At 37.6% G+C, this 24,411-nt stretch overlaps 2 protein-coding genes across 2 annotated transcripts; both read right to left on the bottom strand.

Moving 5' to 3' along the window:
* Window positions 1-1,321: 1,321 nt before the first annotated feature.
* On the bottom strand, window positions 1,322-11,043 carry LOC118825502 (G protein pathway suppressor 2-like). Its single transcript, XM_036596131.1, has 11 exons — window positions 10,854-11,043; window positions 10,461-10,578; window positions 10,232-10,341; window positions 8,625-8,737; window positions 7,851-7,930; window positions 7,560-7,639; window positions 6,766-6,940; window positions 5,304-5,387; window positions 5,037-5,113; window positions 2,771-2,866; window positions 1,322-2,133 (listed from the first exon to the last, which is right to left on the bottom strand). The coding sequence occupies exons 2-11, from the start codon at window positions 10,552-10,554 to the stop codon at window positions 2,041-2,043; spliced, it is 1,002 nt and encodes a 333-aa protein (XP_036452024.1). The 5' UTR covers window positions 10,555-10,578; window positions 10,854-11,043; the 3' UTR covers window positions 1,322-2,040.
* Window positions 11,044-13,193: 2,150 nt separating this feature from the next.
* Window positions 13,194-15,238, bottom strand: LOC118825755 (histone H2A.Z-like). Its single transcript, XM_036596560.1, has 5 exons — window positions 15,129-15,238; window positions 14,691-14,768; window positions 14,319-14,432; window positions 13,663-13,792; window positions 13,194-13,457 (listed from the first exon to the last, which is right to left on the bottom strand). The coding sequence occupies exons 1-5, from the start codon at window positions 15,129-15,131 to the stop codon at window positions 13,396-13,398; spliced, it is 387 nt and encodes a 128-aa protein (XP_036452453.1). The 5' UTR covers window positions 15,132-15,238; the 3' UTR covers window positions 13,194-13,395.
* Window positions 15,239-24,411: the final 9,173 nt, after the last annotated feature.

Here is a 24,411-nt window from a genome sequence, read left to right as displayed (position 1 = left end):
AAATGATTTAACATACTATGAAGGTCCAGTAGGGCGAGGGGTGGGTGATATGGCAAAAATATCGCAATGCTTCAAACTGAGTACAAATCATGTTTCTTTAACATTTCACATACATCTCCAGTTAAACAGGACTAATTATGCTCTCTTTGTAATGAAACATGCAGTTGGTCAGTGTTCTGGCAGTACTGATGATATCCACAATATGCTAAGAGAAGCATATTTTGATATACTTTGATGCCATTTATCACAAAACAATATTGTCATATCACCCAGCCCTAATCAGGGTAGCAATGAAGTTTCCAAAATTTGGTACAACTGCAGATTAGCCTAAAAGATGTTGTATGTTCTCTCCTTGCACAGTGAGGGTGATGATGGTGTCAAAATACCTCCCCAGTTAAAGAACTGCAAAAAATTTGTTGCGTCATGTGGCACCTCTAAATCAGCCCTTAGATCACATCTACATCAGGGGTTTCTAATCTTAACCACAAAGGGTCAGTGTGGCTGCATGTTTTCATTCTAACATAGCAGAAGCCTGCATGATTAACTGTTGAAGACTGAGACCAACCGACTGAAGAAGTAGAATCAAGTGCTCTCCTGCTTGTTTAGAATGAAAACCTAAAGCCACAGCTGCCCTTTGTGGATGAGATTGGACACCCCTGATAAACATACCGGTTGGCAATTGGTAGGGGTTGCAGGAAAAAGACTCAACAGTCAACAAAAATCAAACGTCTGGTGCAGTTCTCCCCAGACATGGTTTAAGAAATGTACATGAAAAAGAATGTGGTGAAGAAAGCTACTTCATACTTAATGTCAGATATGGAAAAGAGCAAAAATGCCGTGGGCCAAGTACTGGAACTTTAAAGCCAAAACTTGAATGCTTGTGTCTTGATTGTAGGTGAGCATAAGTTTTAAAAGGTGTTATTAATCTAAACATACCTCAGAATCAATGTAATTCAGAAAAATCAAAAGCAATGGTTTGCTGGATTCATTTGAAGTATTATTCTCAAATTCACCAACATCTTATTCTTGGGGTCAGTTTGACCCCAGCAATTAAAACCACCTTGGAAATATCAAAATTCTGGTGAGATTTATGTTTATGGGATTATGTTGACAAAGTCTACTTTCTTCAGAAAGAAAAAGTTAGTGGTTGATTTTACTGCATGATTAATATATATTTTTCTAAATATGGAATATCAATTTTATTTTTTTCCCCATCAAGGGTGCCAATAATTCTGGACCCGATTATAGACCAAGCAATAATTAGCCAACTGACACCTAAATTTACATGGACATAGTGAAGAAAAATATAAAGAAAATACAGTGTTATCAAAATTATTTTAATATAAAATCAACTGGAATGAGGCCATGAACATCCTCTGCAGGAGCAATAAAAAGCTACTTATCTAAAATGTAAAATTCCTTCCTACATATATTGCAGGGGTCAATATTAACTAGTATAAAACGTATATACAAAACCACTGCCACTCTTCAGACCTGTAATTTTTTGTTCAGTTTAAAGTAAACTGATAAAGGCAATATCTTTAAAATGTTCACAGTTAAACAAATCACTTAAGTCACTGGTCTTTATCCAATCATAGTTAAACAAATATACCTAATTATAGGAGATGCTAATGGCACAGAGCAGTGGAAAAAAAGACAGTGATTAATGTTTCCCCAAATCAAACATTATCTACACCTGTTTCTTCAGTTTTGCGCCCTGACCTCTGGGCTAGTACACATTAGTATATTTTTAGTCCTTTTCAAGAGAAGTATAACCATGTTCACTGATTACACTTATTTTAATGCCACAAAAGTATCCATATTAAATTTTAATTTACAGTATGTGAGACGGCAACCAAATCAAAACTGTTTTACAGTAGGTATGTTTAACAGTGGGTTGGATTATTGTTACTGTCATCAATACTGAATGGGTCAGTTATAACCCAAGATGATAAATCTTCCAAGTTGTTGTAACTTTGGTTACTTGCTATATTTACAGCACCTTTACATAGTTGTCATAACCTTGGTTGTCAAACTTGGTTACTTGCTATGGTGATAGAATCTCTGTCCGGCTTGAGGGTGGGAGAGGAAGGCATGACGAGGAGCTGACTGAGGAGAGCTCTGAAAAGGGGCCTGTTAAAACACACACAAATAACTGAAGTTCTGCATGGAAAGCTTTTCAAAACATACAGTACTGTGCAAAAGTCTTTCAGCAAGTGGTTTAAAACAGACAGAAGAATTTCTCTTGGCAGTAAGTGTGTTTTGCTTAATGTAAAAACAGTATAAAATCAGAATGCAAACCAACACAGTAAAGAGTAACAAGAATTTCTTATTTTCAGAAAAGTAGCTCTTATTAGCTGGTTAGAATCAAAATCACCACCAGCACACTTGATTTAATTTAAAGGAGCACTGATTAGGCTGCTAGGTATTGCACGATTATTATAATTAATACTTTGTTGCCGCGAGTAGAGGTTCAGACATGGTTAAGCAAAAACATTGACGTAATAAAATCACTATTTATTGTATTTGTGCTAACAGTCTTTCTAAGTAAATTAATACTTACTTTTCAGAAAAATAACTTTTTAAACAGTTTTCCAAGGCGCCTAAGATTTTGCACAGTACTGTATGTATAAGCAAGTGTTTTTACATGTGGACAAAGACAAAAACTGGACTTGACTATAAGGTACAGGAACTACAGAAAAGAGAATTTTAACATACAAATTAAATAACACATATTTTGGGGCGTAAAAGCATGGGTCAGTGACCTCACCTTTGCTGTAGGAATCTGAACTGCCATTGAAGGTGTAGGCAGAAGTCCTGTAGCACTTACATGTAGAGCCTGTGGGTGCATGGGCCTCAGAGTACCCTGTAATACACATACATGTTTTTACATACATTTCCAAGTGTAAATAAGTCAACACATCCTCTACAGAGAACAATCTTAAATATTTTTCTGGAAATTCAAAAAAATTGTGCACTTGAATTATTAAGTTCAGGTGTTTCAGCCACACCCATTGCTAACAGGTGTATAAAATCAAGCACCTAGCCTTGCAATTTCCATAGATAAATATGAACAGGTCATACTGAAGAGCTCACTGACTAAACGTGGCACTTTCATAGGACACCACCTCTACCACAAGTCAGTTTGTGAAATCCACCCTGGTCAAATGTAAGTGTTATTACTGAAAAATGGAAGCATTTAGGAGCAAAAACAGCTGAGCCAAAAACAGCCTCGTTTTACAGTAGACCAAGCAAACTCGTTCAGAATGCTACCCTCCATAATGCAAAGTGCCATCAGTAAAGTTTGGTGGAGGAAGGATAATGGGCTGGGGCTGATTTTCAGGGTTTGAGCTCAGCCCCTTAATTCCAGTTTGAGGAAAGCCCTTTCCTGTTCCAGTCTGACTGTGCCTTTGTGCACTAAGTGAGCTCTATAAAGACATGGTTTGATGGGTCTGGTGTGAAGGAACTCCAGTGGTCTGCACAGAGCCCACTTCAATTCTACAGAATACCTTTGGGATGAATTGGAATGTCGACTGCGAGCCAACATCTCATCCAACATCAAGGCCTGACCTCACAAATGCTCTTTTGACTGAATGGGCACAAATTCCCACAGACACACTCCAAAATCTTGTGGAAAGTTATAGCTGTAAGGTCCATGTATCTTTTGGTCATTCGATTTTCATTTCAAATCCAGCACTGAAAAATGGATCAGTTCTCGTTTTTGGTGCCGTTATTGTCAGTGGAAAAAATCAAGAAATACCTTCGTTTTACAGTTTCACAAACTAATCCTGAAGTCAAATAAGCAAACAAAATGAAATAAAGGGTCATATTTTATTTACCCAAATATAAATAATTCTATCGCCTTAACCAGAAATAGACGTGCAGAGTACACGAATGGTCTCAGAAGCTCGGAAATAACAGAAATCAGGCCTATTTGTCGGGTTTGTGCAGAACTGACTCCTCGCAGGTAAGTGGATACTACAGATTACACTTGCGATTTAATTTGTTGCGCATCTCTGCATAACTCGCCTCTAAAGCTCCTTTCCCAAAACCAGAGCCAGTTGCAGCTGCCACAGTATTATAAGAACAACACAGTACAGCACACAGCTTTAATTCTTAAGTCTAGAGCAGTAACAGTAACAGTTTACATCTGACAACATCATTACAGTATTAATTTTTCTTATTATTGGGCAGCGTGACTTTCATTCCTCTTCGATTTCGCTGTTAAATGGCGGGAGTCCTGAGGAGTCTCTTGCCCATATCGCTTCAGTTTTTTGTTGATAGAATGGCTACATCAGATAGACAAACACTTATAAAAAAGTCATATCCCAGAAATGCCAGGACTCGGTCTGTCAACATTCATGCCCGATCTTGCCTGTCTATCATTTTTTACCGCCTGATTTCTGAGCTTCTGTGACCATACGTGCCCTCTACACGTTTATTTCCGGTTCAAATGATAGAAAATTTAAAATTTGGATAAATATGATCCTTTATTCTTCTTGTGTTTTTTGACTTCATTATTTTGTGAAACTGTAAAATGAAGCTATTTCTTGATTTTTCCACAAAAATAAGAATGAACCCATTTTCCCATTTTTCAATATTGGATTTAAAATAATCGAATGACCAAAAGATACATGGACCTTGCAAAAGGGAGCCAACTCCATAGTAATGCCCGTGGTTCTGAAATGGGATATCCAACAAGCTTGTATATATGTGAGGGTCAGATATCCACACACTTTTTATCCATACAGCATATGCAGGGTCAAAATTTAAAGTAATCCGAGCATTTTGGAACTCAGTACGCTGTCGGCAAAAACCTCTCTTAAAATGATGTTATTACTGCAATAACTACATACCCACAACACAGCTGCCCAAAAACTGCTCATAGTGATGCAGGGCACAGTTTTTTTAAATAATTATCAAGACTTTTTCCACTTCTCTCTCACTGTAGTAGACAAAGACTTATTTCTTGTAAGTTTATTCCTGATAATTTGTGAAACAAAATCAATGAACACCCACTAATCAAATGGGTTTACCGAGTCAGTGAAGCCAGACTGCTGATTAGCATGCTCCAACTGCTTCTGAAGAGGAATGCTGGCACTGGGGATGAATCCTATGAAGATCAGCAAAAAATAAATAAATAAATCGACATAAATTAGAGCTTTAGCCAGATTTTACCTTTCAACACAAGACACTGAATTTGCACTGACAAGCCAATAATGCATAAAAAGATAAGTACATAGACAGGATAATAAGGTCAGTAATAAAAGTTAACGCAGAATGTTAACTACATGTGTGCTTACCTGGCTGGGAAGTGAAATGGCTGTGGACAGCGTAGCCCTGCGGCTGATGGGGCAGGTATGGCATGGTCTGAAAAGCTGATGCACCTACAGATAGAGTAACACAGCCAAACATAATGTGAAACGGCTCACAACATTCATTCACTATGATTCTTCATATGAATTACATTGCAGATGAAGTTGAATGAAATATCCAGCACGAGGTAACTACTCCGTTTAAAATGTTCAAACGGGCATTTCAGATTCATGAAGCATTTCAGAATTAATAACAAAAATCACATTTCCCTCTGTAGAGTACATTTTTCTCCTCTTAATTTTCTGCCAGTAGCAGCCAGTTTCCACTCCTGTAAATGTCAGTGCACTTCAAGTTGCAGGTCGTTTCTGTCTGTTTGTTACAACGTTCACCCTCCACTGTAACTATATCAGAACTCACTATTTTACATAATTTTCATCTTTTTGTTTCCGTGATCTCTCACTACAATACCCTGCCTTCCTTAGGCATGTATAAATCATTCAACCACTGAGAATCCCTGTGGTGTCACCCAATCCTGACTGCTAGCCTAGCTACTGATCTATAGGCTAATAAATACAGCCAAGCTGGCATTAGTTTAACCTTGGTGTTGAGCAAAACCATAAAGAACAGGCGATCTGTATTTAGCACAAAATGGACAGTTGAGAAGTTTTTTTTGCCCTTTCAGTCTGAGAAAAGTAGTCAAACTGAGGTAAAGTATCCAGATAACCAGCTACCTTGCTAACTTTAGCTTTTATTTTGTTGTGAACTCCATCTGAAGAGTCATTTCTAATGGTTTGAGTAATCAGTTCTCTCCACTGAAATGATTTAAAGACAGCCGTCATCGTTATAAGGCTACAATAAGATAATCAACTTCCTATCAGTAATGTTAACTATCTGCATTCCTTCTGCATTCACCAGCTAAAAAATCCATTCAAAACAGACTTTTACTTTTTCAAAAGTTCCTCCAACCTTCCAGGCACATCATCAGAAGGAGGTTTTCCTTGTCTTTAAACTGGAAAATCACTCTAGAGACTACAGCAGCACTGCTGTAGGATGTGAGTAAGCATGTTTACAACAGATGGAGCAATGGATAAATCTGTTATTATGGTCAGTGTGTCCATTTTAATCTTGCTGACAGAGCATTGCAGCTTATATTATTTACCATAGGCTATTTCACAAATACATGAGGCATTTCACAAAACCATTTACAGTCTTTTTACAGTCCAGTTGATAATTCTTCTCTAATTTTGACACTGTCAGAATCTTATTCAACACAGTGGTGATGACTTTATTTTATTTAACTTGAATGTAAAAAACCTTTATATAACTGTTCCTGCTACTAGTTAGATTTGTGGCATTTAATTTTCAGCGTGGAGGAAGTGAGGGCAATTATTCACAAAACATCTAACAATAGCAGTCCTGATTTGCATGTACAAGAACATGTACTAATACCTCTAATCTGGGAGCTGCTGGAAAAGCTGATGGGAACTGATGCACCTGGGCCATAGGTGGAGGGGTGCTGGGCCTGTGAGACAGCATATGATTCGTGTACTGCAGGGCTGCCGGAAAACTGCCCATGCTCAGAAGAACCTGGAGTGAAACCAGGCTGGCCAGGGAAGTGACGGCCCTAATCAACACAAACATTGTCAGTTCACAAGCTGAACAAGCACATGAAATGGCAAGGTGTTAGTCTGTCCTCCAGTTGGACAGGACCTTCATTTTTTAAAGCTCTACTTGATATTTATATTTGGCATATTACTGTTAAGGTATTGTTTAAAACAGGTTAAAAAGTTTACTTATAAAATGGACAGTTTTGATTCTCAAATCTGATTGGCTGAACCACATTTAAAGCCACAGTAAAACGCTTGAAATACATGCAGATATTCCCTGATATCTGTATTAATGCACCAGGATATTATGTTGCTTGGTAACAATAGCCTACTGTTAAAACTATACTGCTTGGTAATAATCACAAGAACTGCTTCTTGTGATTATTACTAATAAATTAAATTATTCATTGAAAATTAATGTACTGTGTTTTGTTGCCATTCACCGTTTTAATCAGTGGTAACTGAGGTCACTTACATATGGCCTCTCCTGACTTATTGCTTTATTATAACATATAACAAAAGGGTAATATGTACAGCAAACATGCTAATGCTGAAATATAACTATTTACACATTGTGAGTTCCAAACAAATATATGTGCAAAGGATGTGAAAGGCAAAAATAGAGCTTTGGCTCACAGGGATGCCAGGTGTCTGAAACAACTGTTTACCACGCTCTGCCAACAGACCTCCAGGCCTGCTGTGACTCACTGGACTGCCTGAAAGACAAACACAAGCAAAACCTCAATATTAACACTGTTCAAGCGATGAAGGAATCCACCACTACACATGAACCACATCCATCAAAAGCTTTCCTTTAGTTTCAGTTTTATCAGAGCATAGCAGGGATTGCTTATAAAGTGGAATATTCTTTAAAAGCAAGTCTTCCAATAACAGATTCAAAACAGAGAATAAAATAACAAAACTGACCTTGCAGGCTGAGCAGGTGCTGCCCTGAGTGGAGGGGTATACTGGACTGGTAACTGGCTGAGGTTAATGTTGTAATATCACTGTTGAACACAGCATATAAAGAGGGTGATATGCAGTCAATTTATTACTGAAAATGATTGAACATACAGTTGTAAGCAAAGGTTTATGCACCCCTAGTCAACTAATGTTTTGTTGATTTTTATAAGTGAAAATAAATTAACACATCCTCATCAGCGAACATACTTCTGCACATTTGAATGCACAATTACTGTTTATCTGCTAAATTTAACATACTGGGGAACGGAAAACATAAAATACAGCCTGTGAAAAAGGTATGGCACTTTATGTTTTATTTTTTCCAATATGTTAAACCTAAATTATGCTTTAAAAAAATGCAGTATTTGCCTTTTGTCCTTTGTAGAAGATGTTTTAACTTATTTACACTTAGAAAAATACATGAATGAGTGTTCAAACTTACATGACTACAGCTGTCATAACAAAACTTTTTACCTTTAAAATGGTAAGTAAACAGAAGACGTCTTTAACATGCATTAATATAACAATATTGGTCCACCATTCATCATAACATAAAGGGCAGCTGTTGTTCTTAAATTGTGTACAAAATAAATAAAAAAGAAAAAATGAAAGAGGTTATATATGACAGCAACAATGTACCAATAGCCAACAGAAGGAATAAAACATGCCAACAGCATAGAAATTTAATGTGCAAATCTCTTACTGCCAAATCTACACAAAACAAGTTTCATCATCCACCTTTGCTCCTTTCTTCGTCTCTTCTCCTCTTCATGGAGAACTTTTTTAAGTTGTAGGAATAGCTGGTGTTTCTCCTCCTGCAAGCCCTGCAATTTCTCCCCCATCTTCTGAACCTAAAACACAGTGCTGGAATGTTCTGATGTTCCATACTAAAGTAGCGCATACATACAGACATACATACACACACATTCAGTACACAAAGCAGTATAGGTATCGGTGATGGAGACACCGACACCTGTGACTGACACCACGAAACAATTTCTGATGCGTACATACGCTCCAGTAGACAGAACTTAACAACACGTCGGCAGAGTGGGACAACAAGCAGCAGTAAAAATCCTCATGGCAGAATCTGTAATGGCACTTTTGATGTTAAGAACACACCAACGGAGCCGCTTTGCTGAACAACTGAGCTGCTTCTTTTAGTAATCACTCGTCTGCTGCTGTGCGGTCACTTGCAGTCTGAGTTAATGTTACTGAGAGAGCCAAAGGAACCACTCTTGCCGTAATGATAGCCTTTAGTTTTGATTTGGCCTTTAGCACAGCAGCCTGCTGGCTGGGCTTAAGTGTCCACTAGCCCCGCTTGCGGTGCACCTCTGTCAGTCAGCTATATCAGTCAGCAGCGGGGTCTCGCGGCCCATCGCTTCAACCAAGCCAGAAAAAGCACTGAAAGCCGCTAATACTGACAGCTTAAACGACAGTGATATTTACTGAACTGACATTCAGAGATGCAGCATGAGTGAACAAGATGCACCTATGAGACAAATGACTTGAGAAATTTGGATGTGAAACAACATTCAGCTCTGTTTTTGAGCCAGAGAAGCTGCTGTGTGCTGATGTGTAAACACCACAGGTTTATCTGTAAACTGCTTTGCAAAATAAAGATATTTTACATTTACTTACGTTGTTAAACATGGCTCTTATTACTATGTATATAAATGGTAAATACTAAATATATACAGTAAAAACAAAAAATAAGTTTTCTTAAGCCTCCAATAAATATAATCCAACAAGTAAATGCCACCTAGCCGAGCTGAGTGTGTTTTCCTTGTGACGCAGATCAGAGATTTGACCAAAATATATATATTTTTAAATTTAATTGTATAAATATCAGGACTTAAACGTGAGTTAGGTTAGATAGAGTAAGTATCAGGATCGGTACCGGCCAATACTATAGGACCAGGTATCAGAAGGAAAAAGTTGTATCAATGCATCTCTAGTTGTAGTTATTTGCAAACTTGAAATTCCGCCACCTAATGCCACTCAAACTCTTTCCTGCATTACACATGTGTACGTCACAATGTCCTTCGAGCCAATGAGGGTTTAAAAACAACAACTACAACAACAAGGGTTTGACAGAGAGCCTGTTACTGACAGTGTAGATGCACAGCAGCAGCTAAAAGTAAGCTTCTCATGTTGATATTTTGCAATGCTTGTAAACTTACCATAGCTTTCTTTATTTGAACAGTCACAGAATCTGTCACTAAAATACATTCTTTATTAATCAAACTCTGCTTAGAACCATAAGCACTTCACTGCTTAAAACACTGAATCTGATACATACATATACATATATATACATATATATATATATCAGATTCCCCTACCTGCTCTTTAGTTTCCTCCAAGGACATTCTTTCCTCCATCTCTTTTGTTCGTTTCCTCTCTTCTTCCTCTTTCATCTTCTGCTCCATCATCTTGTCCACTTCTTCCTCTTCTAAAACGAGGCAAAGAAACAGGCGGACCACAATAAGTTCTTCAGAGGAGACAGATTTAATGATACAGGCTAAAGCCCCTGTGCTTACACTGTTGTGGTCAGTTCGTTAACTAACTTACCTTGTCTTTTTCTCTCCCTCTCTCTCATGATGTGTTTGTGCAGAGCTCTGGCCATCGCGTTGGACAGTTTGGGTCTCTCCAGCAGAGCAGGCATGGTGACGGGCAGTGGGGGTGCCAGCTGCGGACGAAAGGATTTCATTACACAAATCATTTCCCACCAAGACCACATCTCTGTTAGCTCGTTTATTGCCTCGGTCAGTTAGCTATCAGCGTGTGTTTAGCCACCGTTAATACAGAAAGTGTCTCCGAGACTGACTGGTGTACATCAGAGAAGGTAAGCTAGCTAACTAAAGAGAAGAGGGCTAGCTCGTTAGCTAAACACAGCTACGATTCCCTCCCTGAGCTTTAGTTAGCTTCACCAGCTACATCAGTTCACCACGGATACAAACTCACTTTCGTTGTCTTATGAGCTCCAAGAAAAAACTTCGAAATGTCTTTTATCTCCTCCTTCGATCACACAGAACAAACTGAGCTCTTTTAGCTTTCTCTTTAACTTGAGGTTTGTTTTAGAGCGTCTTTAATCGCTTCCCGTATTAAACCCTTTTTCCCCGGTCCGGTACAGTCCCGACAAAATAAAAGACCTTACGACCGTTATGGCTGCGTCCCAAACCATACACTTGTACACTTTACACACTACACTAGTGAATGCACTTCTAGCGATAGTGCACTATATTTACACACTATTTAGTCCTGTAGTGCGCGGTTTGGGACGCAACCTGTGCTTCAGCCAAACAAAGGCGGTTTGAATACGCGAATTAGATATTTAAAGCCCAGAAAATAAGCAAATGTTTTATAATTTGATGCATAAATTTTGAGAACAAATACACTCATTTTAATGAAGCTTTCAGAGATTAAACTTTTGTGGCAAGGAGCCAGTGAAGAAATGAATTAGACGAAACGCACACATTAATAATACTCAAGCCGCTTTGAACCCCGAGTCGGAGGATGCTGACCGTCCACGGTCCTGAGGGGTTTATGATCACGTAAAAAATTTAAACCCCCTTAAAGACTCGGCCCTAAAATTCACATCCTACCAAAAATATGAGGATACCTTCTCTAATTGTCTGACTAATATATATATATATATATATATATATATATATATATATATATATATAATATATATATATATACTAATACCAACAACTTTCAAAAGAAAAGACAAGAAAAGAAAAATAATTTGAACGTTTACAAGAGAGCAAATTTATGACAGCAAATGGAAACGTTTTCCCAAGAAGTTTGTCCTTCCTTCACATCCTAATGGGGAAAAAGGGAAAAAACACAGAAAGGAGATATGTCACTGAGCCTTGAAAATGTATGACCGTTTTTTAGTCATTTTTTCCACCTTTTGGAGACGAAAAACTTCTTCAAAGCCTCAGTGTGCTGTGCTCCCCAGCATTCAATCAGCAACAGTGTCCTCTTTGAAACATACAGTAAACACACTGAACATGCTCTGTGTGCTCAGAATCTCAGGGCCTTACAGTCTTACTACAGTCACTAGTACAAGTATCCTCAACACGAACAAGCATTTCATGCAGCATGAGAATCTTAAAGAACTTGAGCTTTAAAGGGCCCAATAAATATGGATGTGGACAACTATCTGATCTACATTGATGTTTGTATTTTATTTCCTATGTTAAGTTGGATGTAAATATTTAATTGATCTTATCTCTCCTGCCTGCAACATGTTTTTGGAACAGTATTTGCTGCAAAATAAAACACATGCATAAATTTAACCAGCATGTATTGCCATAACACATGCAGTTTTGTGTATATCAACTTCAGCATACACAAATATGTTTACATCACTTCTCTCACCACTATTTCACAACTCCTGCAACTGGTCAAGTTCATTTGATGGAGAAAAATAAGTTTTGTAATATTAAACCAGCTGATTTGAATTTGACTTTTGGCTTAAAAGCCTACAAGAAACTTCTTGCTAACTATTCAATGTATGAGTCTATAAAATTACATTAAGACCAGGAATTAACAAGAATTATGGAGTTAAATGAGGTAGCATCACTAGCCTTCATAGTAAGTTTCAAATTTCTACATGATGTGTAGAAATAAGTCAGTACCTTAAAGTGATCAAGAACAAACATGAAAGTTTGTTTTAAAGTGGAGCCTGATAATCCTACAAATCTGATAGTTTTATTCCATGAAATAGGATGAAGTTTATGTGAACAACGAAAACAAAAACTAAAACGTTCAACTAAATAGTGCAAGACAATTAGATCCTTAATGAGCCAAAACAATCATGTTTACAGGCCACTCCTGGTATCAATGCTGTAGTTTCCTGTTCTACTTTAAGTGATGACCCATTTCTTCATGCTATATAATAACAGGTCATTAGTATTACAAAATACAGTAGTGAGAAATAAATATTGGTGCTGGGGCTGCAGTACCTACCACCAACTCTGGAGTCTCGCATACCATCAACATGAAGTCTGTTTCCTGACGTATGAGCCAGGTTCTCACATACACTGAAAACCATTTCTCCCTCATGACTTTGCTTATATTTTAAGACACTTGACATTATACAAGTTCAAGTAAGTAAAATATTTCTGACTGCAATTGAGTCATTACTGTAGACACAGAGAATGAACCATTAGGAAGCCACTAAACAGCGTTATTAATAAACTGACAGGGAAGGGTAATGCAGTGCACTAAGCTTTATTTGAATAAAACCCTCAGACTTGACAAGTTCAAAGCGTATAACCAAACCTGCAGATTAAAATCAAAGTACACTACAGTTTAAACCCAACAAAATAAAAATTGGCTTCTCTGAAGCCATGTTTTTAAAAAATACCCCAGAAATGAGTAAATGCAAAGCTGAACACAAGGTAATGAAACTATACCAATCTACATGAAAACACATTGGAATCTTTCCAGAGCACGTCCTGAGATGACCCCCACACATTATTCACCCAACAGGTTAAACGGTCTTCTGCTGTCCCTTCTTCCCAATCAGAGATTTGTGAATGTGGGGAATGACACCTAAAAAAGGAAGCAAGAAAAGGAAGATAAATGAAACCACTCAAAAATACAAGTATCCAAACTTAATCACCCGCACTGTCTAGATTCGAATCCAAGTTATGGAGGGACACTGAATGGACTACAGGTTCTAGCAAAACTAAAAGTTTGTACACACTTTACTTAAACACCATTTCAAAACAGAACACCAAGCATATGCACAACTTACCACCACCAGCAATGGTTGCTTTGATGAGAGAGTCCAGCTCCTCATCACCTCTGATGGCGAGCTGCAGATGGCGTGGAGTGATACGCTTCACCTTCAAATCCTTGGAAGCATTTCCTGCCAGCTCAAGAACCTTATTGCAGGGAGGGAAAATAAAGCTAATGAGTAGGGCAATACAGCACAGCTAGACAAAATTAAGACTTGACTCCAAATATGCAGTTTACCTTTCATTTGGCATACTGTTCATGTCTAATCTGCAGCAAACACAACCTACTTAACTAACTTTCATAACTAAAGCCTTGAAAAAAAAATGGCAATCTATTAATTCCAAACAGGAGTAATGCATGTAGCCCTAAGCTCAGTCAATATGCGGTGAGAAGAATATACTGCAGAACAAAACTGCTTAAATTAAATCAACTTAGTATTATTTGACTTATGGCAATCACAATTATTAGTCTGCTTTCTGCAACTGTAAACTGGCATACATTGCATGCAGATTTCTGGAAATTGAGATCTGGCACTTACTGAAAGTACAAAGCCCATGTTAAAAGCAGTTATGGTTAATCGGTTTAATCCGATTCATTCTTGTACATATTATGCCTCGCTACATAAATCAACAAAGTACATTTATCTGGGCTGATCTGAATATCTAACTCTACCTCAGCAGTCAGATACTCCAGAATAGCGGCGCTGTAAACAGCTGCAGTGGCTCCAACGCGCCCATGACTTGTAGTTCTGGACTTCAGATGTCTGTGAATACGTCCTACAGGGAACTGTGAACCATGCAAAACAATGGAAAAAAAATAAACACAGAATTATTTATCCATTTATTCTATCCCGTAGAAAGGCGGCTGCTTAAATTACGAGCTTCTTGAACAAACAAGAATGCTCATGCAATTAAAAAAGACAAAAAATTACTAAAGTTTAGAAGATTTTAAAACACTATTTTAGAACAATCCGAGCTTCTTCGAAGCTACGTGAAAAGCTTTAGTAGTTAGCCCGCCTGCTAACGTTACCGCCGCGGCACAAACCTGCAGTCCTGCCCTCTGGGAGCGCGAAACAGCCTTCGCTTTCGCCTTTCCTGAATCTTTTCCAGCTTTTCCTCCAGCCTAAAAAAAGAACAACATTCAAAAATTGTTAACACACGATAGCTGGTTATGTTTCTGGTGTTTAACCGGGGAAACAGTCTGAAGAAAACACAGCTGTCTGACCGACGTCCTTGGCTCACAATTCAAAAGCGGAGAACAAGTGAGCCAGCTTAAGCTAAGCTAACGTTAGGTGGCGAGGCAGCTGAGAGACTACAAAACGTTAGCTTGCTAGCTAGCTGGCTAAAGCTAGCCACAGACACAATGGAGAGTAGACTAAAACCGGACGACAGAGAATGTGTTATTACATTAATAGTATCGCCTAAAACTACGTTAAAGGCAAGAATACGACGAGAGCAGCAAAAACAAAGACATTATCGTTACCATTGTGTGAGCGTAACCGCCGCGAACCACCAGACAATTTCAGAACGTCTCGTTTGAAACCGAGTTACGCGCCTTCAGATCGCTATATATTACACAAGGCAGTACATCCGGGACACGGCGCTCCTGAAGCAGCCAATTAGCTTCGCTATGCTGGAATACGGCGCATAATAAACCAATGACATAACTCTGATCCCAGTGAAGGAGGCGGGTCGTTCGTGTCTGCCAAACCTGACGGGTAATGTAGTTCAGAATTAGAATCAGTCGCCAATTGTATATTTGGAATGAGCGATACATCTGTTTTTGATACCAGTCAGAACAACGCCTTATATTATGATGCCAACACTTTTAAAGGTCATACTGAGCACGTAAAAATGATATTGCAGTGTGATTTTTATAGGAAAAACCACTAAAATGTGGTCAAAATTACACATGAAGCCTTGCAGCAGCATTAAATAAATTACCACATAAAATTACAGTGAAATCGCTGTCTCATGTAACCGTCTGTGTGTTTTTTTGAGACATATATTACAGTATTTGTTTACAATATATTGCAGGGCGATATGACTAGTTGTACACTGGTAGGGCAATAAATGTTAATACAGTATTATTAATTGTGTTGAATAAAAAGTTAGGCCCCAGTAAAAGGGTTTACAAGTTTTAGTGTAAAGTGAAAGATGCCCACTGCAGTTAATCAGGGCCACAGAAACGACTTGCTGGCTTGTGCTAGCTTTAACGGTCACTGGAAGTTTCAATCAAGAATGCATTATTTAAATTTGCTTGCCTTTAATCGGTGTAAAATTATTGTTCAGATCTGTGAGACAATATTTTGTTCAAAGTGAGAAAAAAATGAGGGTTTTTCTCAGGAGTTGAATTTTAGAAACAGGATAAAATTGCTTAAATCTATCTATTCAGATAGAATTTATAAGTATCATGAGATTAAGAGGAGATCTTATTTCGAATATTTCCTTCCTCTTCTGAAGGTGTGTGAAGGCCTGCAAATGTCTGATAAAAGCTGGGCTATACAAGTTGTACTGTTCGTGTGTGGATGGATTTAATATTTAATTTGCTCAATAGTTAAAAAATACTTTGAATGGTTTGGGCGTTGTATAGATGTGTGTGTTTTAAGGGAAAGGCAAAGGAAAAAACTGCACATAACTTCCTAAAGCTAGATGCACAGCAGGATGTCATTCCAGTGAATAAACAGTACAGACAATTATATAATAATGTGTCAGACTAGAAGGAGACACCAAAAGTGGCCAATTGAAAGAATGACAGTGATGCAGAAGGTCATTTCACACCCTGTTATTCTGCCCTTTAGCTGCCTCAATAGCTCATTCATGTGAAGTGGAGGCCCAATTGCATAACAGAGTACATAAATCTGAATTACAATAGCACCGTCTCACAGTTTCAGTCATAATCAAGTGTCTCAGGGCCCAGTATCAATTCAATAATACTTGTTAGTTCTGGGCACAATTGGCAAAATTAACAATATGACAACATTTTTCAAATACATCACAATATCAGATGATATTTAAATGTAAATGTATAAAGCCACTGAACTCATTCTTCACACTAAAATGACATCTTTTACACATAATAAGCTCGTTTTCATTACATCACATCACACAGTGTTGTAAATGTTAACCAGACACAAACCACATCTTTAGAAACTTTGTATTTATTTAGTTGTTATTAATTGCATTTAACGTTCATTACATTACAAACAATCAGAACTGAGACTTCATGAGTGAAATGTACAAAATAGAATAAAAAACATGAAAAGCTAAAAAGAAACGATTTGACAAGATCATATCATATCATGCATATAATACTTTTTATTTATAACTGAAAACATTAGTAAAACTGAAAAGCAATATCACGGTGCATCCGTATCACAGTATAGGTCAGATATCACTGGTGCAGTCTTTGCACTAGGCAAAGGTAAGCAGCTGCCTTGGTTCCCCATGAGCCAAAGGCTCCATGAAATTACAAAGTAGATATGCTGTATGATATGATGTTAATTAACATATTCTGAAACATATATACACACATGTTAACAATAGCTATTATTTGTCATGGTGTTATTATTATTATTATTATTATTATTATTATTATTATTATTATTAGTAGTAGTAGTAGTAGTAGTAGTATTTTAATAACTGAAATGATCTCACTGGCAGATAATTTTGCTTTGTTTCAAGCAATTTCTTAAAAGAAGTAAAATTATCTGCTAATATAGTGAAATCATTTCATGTAATAAAATGACTAAAATCAAGTAAAAATGTCCAGAATTAAGTTAAAAGACCCATAATGTGGAAAACAATTTTCTTTGTCTTTTTGAAATAAATGTAGTAAACATTGTTTAAGTCTCAAAACAAACCGTTCACTCTATGTCCATACAGTCCATTTATAGAAACTAAACTGCAAAACATCCCTTTTTTGATTTCAGCGCATATATGATGTCATGTAAGACAAAAACTGTTTTGCCGCCCCCATTCAAACTGAAGTTATAAGGAGTATTTAAGCATGAACTGCTTTTTGAAGAAAAAACAGCAAAAAACAAGGTACAATAACAAAACAGTAGCAAAAACAGCCTGTTTAATTCTAAGGGGTCATGTAAAAATGAATTATGACTTTTTCGGTGCCTAAACCCACACAAATGTCATAAATAGAACTAAAGGATACAATTAAAATACTAGAAAGTTGTAGGATAGACCATTTAAATAAGCTTACAAGATTCTTACAACAAAATGAGAAATATTAGGTATAAAATATTGGATTTAAGATAGTTTCACTTGCCAATGTGTCATTATTTACAGAGTAGATGGTTACACCACCTGGGAGCCCATTCATTTAAAATGTGCATTCAGGGGTTCCTTTCCTGTGTTTTGCCTTGAGCCCCAGAATCACTAAATCTGCTCCTGATATCGCCCTGCATTTATGCATATAAGTGGCAGACCACCACAGTTTTACATTTTTGCCTTTAGATAAATCAAAAACTGATTGTTCTCCCAATGCCATTTTAGTTTTGAGATCGAAATAAGCACTTCAATATTTCGTAAGAACTAAACCTGAAGTGAGTGAATTCTATATTTACTGCTCTCCAGAAAGATTGCTGTTTTGCTTATAGGGGTTTCGGCAACTAGATGCAGGCCTAGCAGAATATAATTGCATGTGGTATTAGACTATGTTATAAGCTATGTTTTACTCTGCACTGTTCTGGAATGTACCTACCAATTAGCTATTTTGGCTATTTATTCCTATAATTCCCCCTTCATTCTATACTGCCAGCCATTTGTACTGTTTGGTGGCCTTGCTATTATTTATTGTTACTTGTCTGGTGTTGTCAGGCATAATATGTGCAATACACTCTTCTCACATCTAACCCCCTCCAACTTCCCTTGCTTTTTGCTTCCCTACCAATGCAAATGATGTTTCTGTTTGTAGTATTCTGCCAGTATCAGAATTGAAGTACACACTAGAGAATGACCTCTTTTGCAAATTTAACCAATCTCAAAATAAGTGGCTGATTTTTACACATAAAACACATAACACATAAAAAAGATTAAAACATATTTCTTTCTTTTGATTTGATACTCAGTACAATCATATGCCCACAAGGTGGCTGTATGCACACTTGAATGTAGACTACTCTGCACTGACCCAACTGAGAAGAACACATGGCTAAAACATCAGTTGGTAGTAACTAAAGACGATTTTGGCTTGATGGTCTTTCTGATATAACAGACTTTATTATCATTTGGAATAGTGTCAGACAAAATGACATTCATGTGTCATTTCTCAAATGCTTTAGAGTGCATCTATAAATAAAGTCAGCATGACAGATTACACTCTGTCTCTCACATAACAACATCTGTTATAATGTGATGCGTTTGAGAAGTGCCGGCAGTCCTCACATCCCAATATTGCTTCAATGTTGCGTCAGACAGCAGATGATGGCAGTTAGTGTTATCCGTGATGTTTATCTAATGACAGCAGTTTCATTCTCTGTGGAAAATGAGATTCAGTTTGCTCTTTTTAAAAAAGCTTGTGGAGGAATTTATCTCTGTGTTCAATTTTAATTCAGTAAAGTTTACTGCAATGCAGTTATATTGTCTGCATCAGTGGCATAACTACCAGCAATGCAGGCACGGTAGTCATACATAGGCCCATAGGGCAGGGGGGCTCATAGCAAACGGACCTCTAATGTCATTACTTGAGAAATTTTACACTCATGACTCATGGGTAGCCATAAACATAATGTACTTCAATATTTCAGACTACAAAAGAGCTAAAACATGATTGAGATAGAGCAATAGCAAATAAACAAGCAAGTAAACAATGGTGCCTGAAACGCAAATTACAATTTATTATTTTTTTATTATTTGAAAGAGATTTTATTATGAGCAGGTCCTTTATGTATTTGTTGTTTTTTTGCACTAGTGCCCATTCAATCCTAGTTATACCACTGGTTTATCAACAGTATTGCAAAATCCAAAATCCGTTTAAAGTTTATTTAATTTCCAGTCAAAACGGCTATTAAGTACGTTATTTATTGTTCAGGAGATATTTCTGAGGAGATCAGGTATCAGATAATCCACTTGCTTAAGGATGGGAAAAGTCAAAGGAAAATAGTAAATTCCAAAACTGCAACTGTTCAAAAAAAATATTTAAATACATAGAAAAAATGGAACATACAAGACCGGGTAGACACTAAAACTGTCACCGTCAGATAAGTAGCACTTAAAGCTTCCTTCTTCGAGAGAGGGGAGAAAATCAAGCTCCATTTTTGTTTCAGATCTGAAAAAATCCACAGGTGTTTCTGTCCATCCTTCCACTGTTAGATGACAGCTCAACACTGTAAGTGTGAAATTGTTCACGATTACAGAGTCCAGAGCTCAACATCATTGAATGTGTTTGGATTACTTGGATTGTGAAAAGCAGAAAATACAACCAGCTTCTAAGACTGAACTTTGGAGGTGTAGAAAAATAGTCCTGCAGTTTTCTTTGAAAAACAGAAAGCAAGTGTCCTGAAAAGAATGGAAGCAAAGAGTGGATGCATTAAATACTGAAAAAACCCTGTTATTATATTTAGCTGTTGAGGCTTCTCTATGGAGTGGACTGTGTGGACTGGAAATGAAATAAATGAATGGTTTATCTGACTCTTATAGGACTGTATACATAGTTAAAACTATTAATCAAATGAGATCATGCTGCCTAGTCCCTCTGGCTTTCGTCTGCTTTTAAGAAGGGATTTTGAAAGAATTGCTCATTTAAAGTCCTCAGACTCTTTCAGTAATCTCATGCGACTTTGTGCAGCATTAACATAATTCAGAAGTAGTACTCTTTCTCTAAACCTCTCCCCAATTAGCAAAGCCTGGACTAGTACAGTTTCAGACTGTTTATCTGCTGTCATTAGTATATATGGCTGTTACATTTGTCAACAATGTGATTTCAGTTCAGTGTCCATGGGACTGAAACATTGGATACAGTAAGCTTAACTGCATACCACACAGTGCAAGAGGTGAAATCTGCTACTGCCAAATCTCTGGCATAAAATTACAGGCATAGTTGAAGTGGTGTGGGCTGCACAGCGCTTCGAAAGATGTTTAGCCATCCATTACTGATCCTGCTGACCATACAGTGCGTGTCTCACTAATCATCACCCCACTCTCTCTAAAACACACACACACATTGCCCACTAGAAGTAGGAGGAACCTGAGACCTTAATCCTACATTTCACACACATCTGCTCGTGGTTCAGTGTGCTTCTCAGAATGGGCTGACCCATTTCTACTTCTGTCTCCTCAGCACAGAGCCACAGAGGACAAACCGAGCACATGACCTGAGGAAATGATTAGACATAAAATCCTTCAGCTGTAAGACTAGTTAAATATCATGAGATAAGAACTGTCTGAGGCGGACAAAATAACACAAACCTGAAAAGAAGACATATAATCAAGTACTTATTAAACATTAGGGCCAATCTTTACCTTCAAAACAGTTTTTTTAGGTCTTCTTAGAATGCTCTCATTTAATCTCAATTCCAAATAGGCTGGAACTGTAGGAAAAAGAAATGTTTGAGAACTGAGGACATCAATTGTAATTGTTAAAGTGGAATTTTTCCCATTCTTTCTTGATATAAGCAAGTCTCCATTGTCATACGTTGTACTTCACAATGTGCCACATGTTTTCAAACAGAGACAGATCTGGACTGGCCAGTCTAGCACCTGCACTCTGTTACTTTAAAGCCTTGCTGTTGTAGCACATGCAGAATGTGGCCTGGCATTGTCTTGGTGAAACAAGCAGGGGCGTCCCTGAAAAAGACATCATCTAGATGGCAGCATATGTTGTGATAAAATGTGTATGTGCCCTTCAGCAGTAATGGCGCCTTCACAAATGTACAATGTCATTCACACTAACAAACCACCCTAACCATGACAGACGTTGGCTTTTGAACGTTGTTGGTACTAGTCGGGAATCCTTTTACTCTTTGGCCCGGAGAACACCATGTCCATTAAATCCAAAAACAACTTGTTTAATGTGGTACCATCTGATGGATTGAAGCTCACTGGCATTCAGTGCTGGTTTTCATCCTTGCCATTACAAACACAGATTCCTCCGGATTTGCTGAATCTTTACAAATGTTATGGACTGTAGATATTAAAATCCTTAAATCTCTTGCAATTGTGCATTGAGAAACATTGTTCTTAATCTGTTGGACTATTCACTCATGCAGCTTTTTGCAAAGTGGTGACTGAGCCTTTCGTGAATTCTCCTTCTATACTCAATCATGATATCATCACTAGTTACCTATTTACCTGTTTACCTGTGTGAAGTGCCAAAACAGGTGGTTTTGATCACAACTTCCCAGTCTAACATTACTCCTGTACCAACTTTTTTGGATTATGTTGCAGGCATCATATTTGGAATTAGCGTATATTTACAAAAATCAATAAATTTGAAAAGATAAAATATTAAATAACATTTCTTGTTGCTGTTTTCAATTAAATGCCCATAAAAGACTGTTTACAATCACTGCTTTCTGCTTTTACTTGCATTTTACCTACTGCCCCAGTTTTTTTTCTTTTTGGAAATCACACTGAAGTGTGTATGGTGGGACAGTACACCATTCTTAAAGAAGAAAACTGACCTTTTCTTTGAAATGGAAATCTACGTCACTGTCTGCGCTCCACAGCTTCCCATAAAGCTGCCCTGATGTTTAGATCTGTTCACTGGGGAGGCCATGACAACTATTTGATACTCCATGAAACCACTTTTCAGTTGCAGTGTGTATAGGACCATTATCACCTCATGATAGTGGACAAACAATAGAGAAAAGGCTTTGCAGTATGGGATGTCCTGTAAAATGGCTTTGTATTTGCATGGCAGTTATACAACCATGCACAGCAATTATCAGACCTGATGACTCCCACAGGATGGCTGCCAGTACAGTTCACTGTGGGTTAAAAGCATCTTTGGCTCTCTCCAGACGTAAACAAACTCAAATGCCGGAAAAAAGAATGAAAGATGACACGTTAGCTCATATTGCTTTTTCCCCTTTGGAGCAATTAATCAGTTGAGTTGTGCATTGGCCCTGGATACAAGCCATTTCCAAATAACAACTCTGACATAAATTCCAGCTTTGTAAAGCTGAGGACTGGTTTTAAGGAGACTGGGTCACAGATGTGCTAGTTCAAATTGTGGTCATTTTGTAGAGGTTATTTGTGAGAGATTATTTTAAACACATTCTACTTAAATGCAGCTCTTGATTTTCTTTTCAAAGACCTTTTAAACAGCTGTCTGTCTCTGTTTCCAGACTCAGTTTAGAAAATGAATATGGAAAATTAGTCTAGAACATGGGTTCTTGAACTTTTTCACAGTGTGACCCTGATAAAAATATTTCCTGACCTCAGCCTCCCTCCTCCTCCCAGCAGGCCACTCCACACACCAGTATACACATGACAGAAACTACAGAATAAAAATAAAATAGTAAGCCTGTGCACTTAATGGGACAGCTGAGCCTGCATTCCTTAGCTAGCACTTCACCACAAACCCCAAATCTAAAAAAGTTCTTCAAGTTTAGAAGTCAATGTGAAATGAATGCACCCAATGGAATCCCTAATCAAATTAACCTGTGGCCTGTAGGTGGAGCCATTCAGCAGAGCTTGCATGCATTCAGCAATTTATTTTCTCTGTGTTTGTAGTGCTACTCTTGTGACACCACTAAGATCATGTTGAAACCCTGAAGGAGGTTGCAACAGAAGCCCTGGTCTAGAAAATACACCATATGTCCAAAGGTATTCAGACACTCCTTAGAATTAGTGAATTCAGCTACTTTAAGGTGCATCTATTGCTGACATAGGAGTTCAGTGATCATTTAGGATGTTCTTAAGCAGTCACACATAAGCCTAACGTCAACATGCCCAATGCAAAGTGTCGGCTAGAGAGGTATAAAGCCCTCCAGTACTGGGCTGTGGAGCAGCGAAACTGTGTTCTCTGGGGAGATTTAGCTCCTCTGAATACCTCTGTGATGAGTTTGAGTGGCGTTTGTGATCCAGAGCTGATCATCCAACATCAGTAGCTGACCTTACTACTGCTCTTGTGGCTGCAATCAAATCCTCACAATGATGTTATAATATCTAGTGCAAAGCCTTCCTAGAAAAGTAGAGGCTGTTACTGCAGCAAAAGGGGACAAACTCCCTATTACCACCTTTGATTTCAGAAGAAACACTAGATGAACAGAAGTCTGCAGACTCTTGGACGTGTAGTAAACCTGGGATTGGTTGTAGTTTAGAACCGGTGGTCTGTGTTAATGTACTCATACTTTGCAAAATTTCCCATTCCCTGGTATTCAGTTTCTCCTTCTATTGTAACCTCTAAATCCAGAAAAAGTGAGATTCATGATATTAATGATATTAATGAAATAGTCATCGATGGAATTATCAAAACATGACATAATGTGTGTCTCTCTGCACTGGTTACCAGAGTTTTAAATCAGTTTTAAAATATGGTATCACATGTTGAACTAACATGATGAGGACTGAATTTCTGAATGATTGTCTGCCTATAGTAATGTGAGGACTCTTAGGCCATCTAATCAGGGACTGTTAGTTGTCCCCAGTGCATCTTTTATGTTGTTTTATGTCTATGGTTTGAGGTTGCATTTTATTTGTATTTTGTACATGTTGTAAAGCACTTTGTAACTATAAGATTAGTAACACTTTCTTTTACAATCCCTTAAGATGTAGGTAAATGAGGTACAAACTCCAAAGTACTATAT

Source organism: Colossoma macropomum, unplaced genomic scaffold, assembly GCF_904425465.1.
Source record: "Colossoma macropomum unplaced genomic scaffold, Colossoma_macropomum, whole genome shotgun sequence".
Lineage (NCBI taxonomy): Eukaryota > Metazoa > Chordata > Actinopteri > Characiformes > Serrasalmidae > Colossoma > Colossoma macropomum.
Note: the sequence above shows the minus strand (reverse complement) of the source record. Positions and strands in the feature narration are given on the sequence as shown.

Coding starts and splice junctions, on each gene's coding strand:
- LOC118825502 (XM_036596131.1), bottom strand. CDS start 10,554: ATGCCTGCTCTGCTGGAGAGACCCAAACTGTCCAACGCGATGGCCAGA. Junction 5,114..5,303: donor CCATTTCACTTCCCAGCCAG/GTAAGCACACAT, acceptor TGATCTTCATAG/GATTCATCCCCAGTGCCAGC. Junction 2,867..5,036: donor AGTCTGGCTTCACTGACTCG/GTAAACCCATTT, acceptor TGTGTATTACAG/GGTACTCTGAGGCCCATGCA.
- LOC118825755 (XM_036596560.1), bottom strand. Junction 14,433..14,690: donor CCCAGAGGGCAGGACTGCAG/GTTTGTGCCGCG, acceptor CATGGTTCACAG/TTCCCTGTAGGACGTATTCA. Junction 13,458..13,662: donor AGCAACCATTGCTGGTGGTG/GTAAGTTGTGCA, acceptor TTCCTTTTTTAG/GTGTCATTCCCCACATTCAC.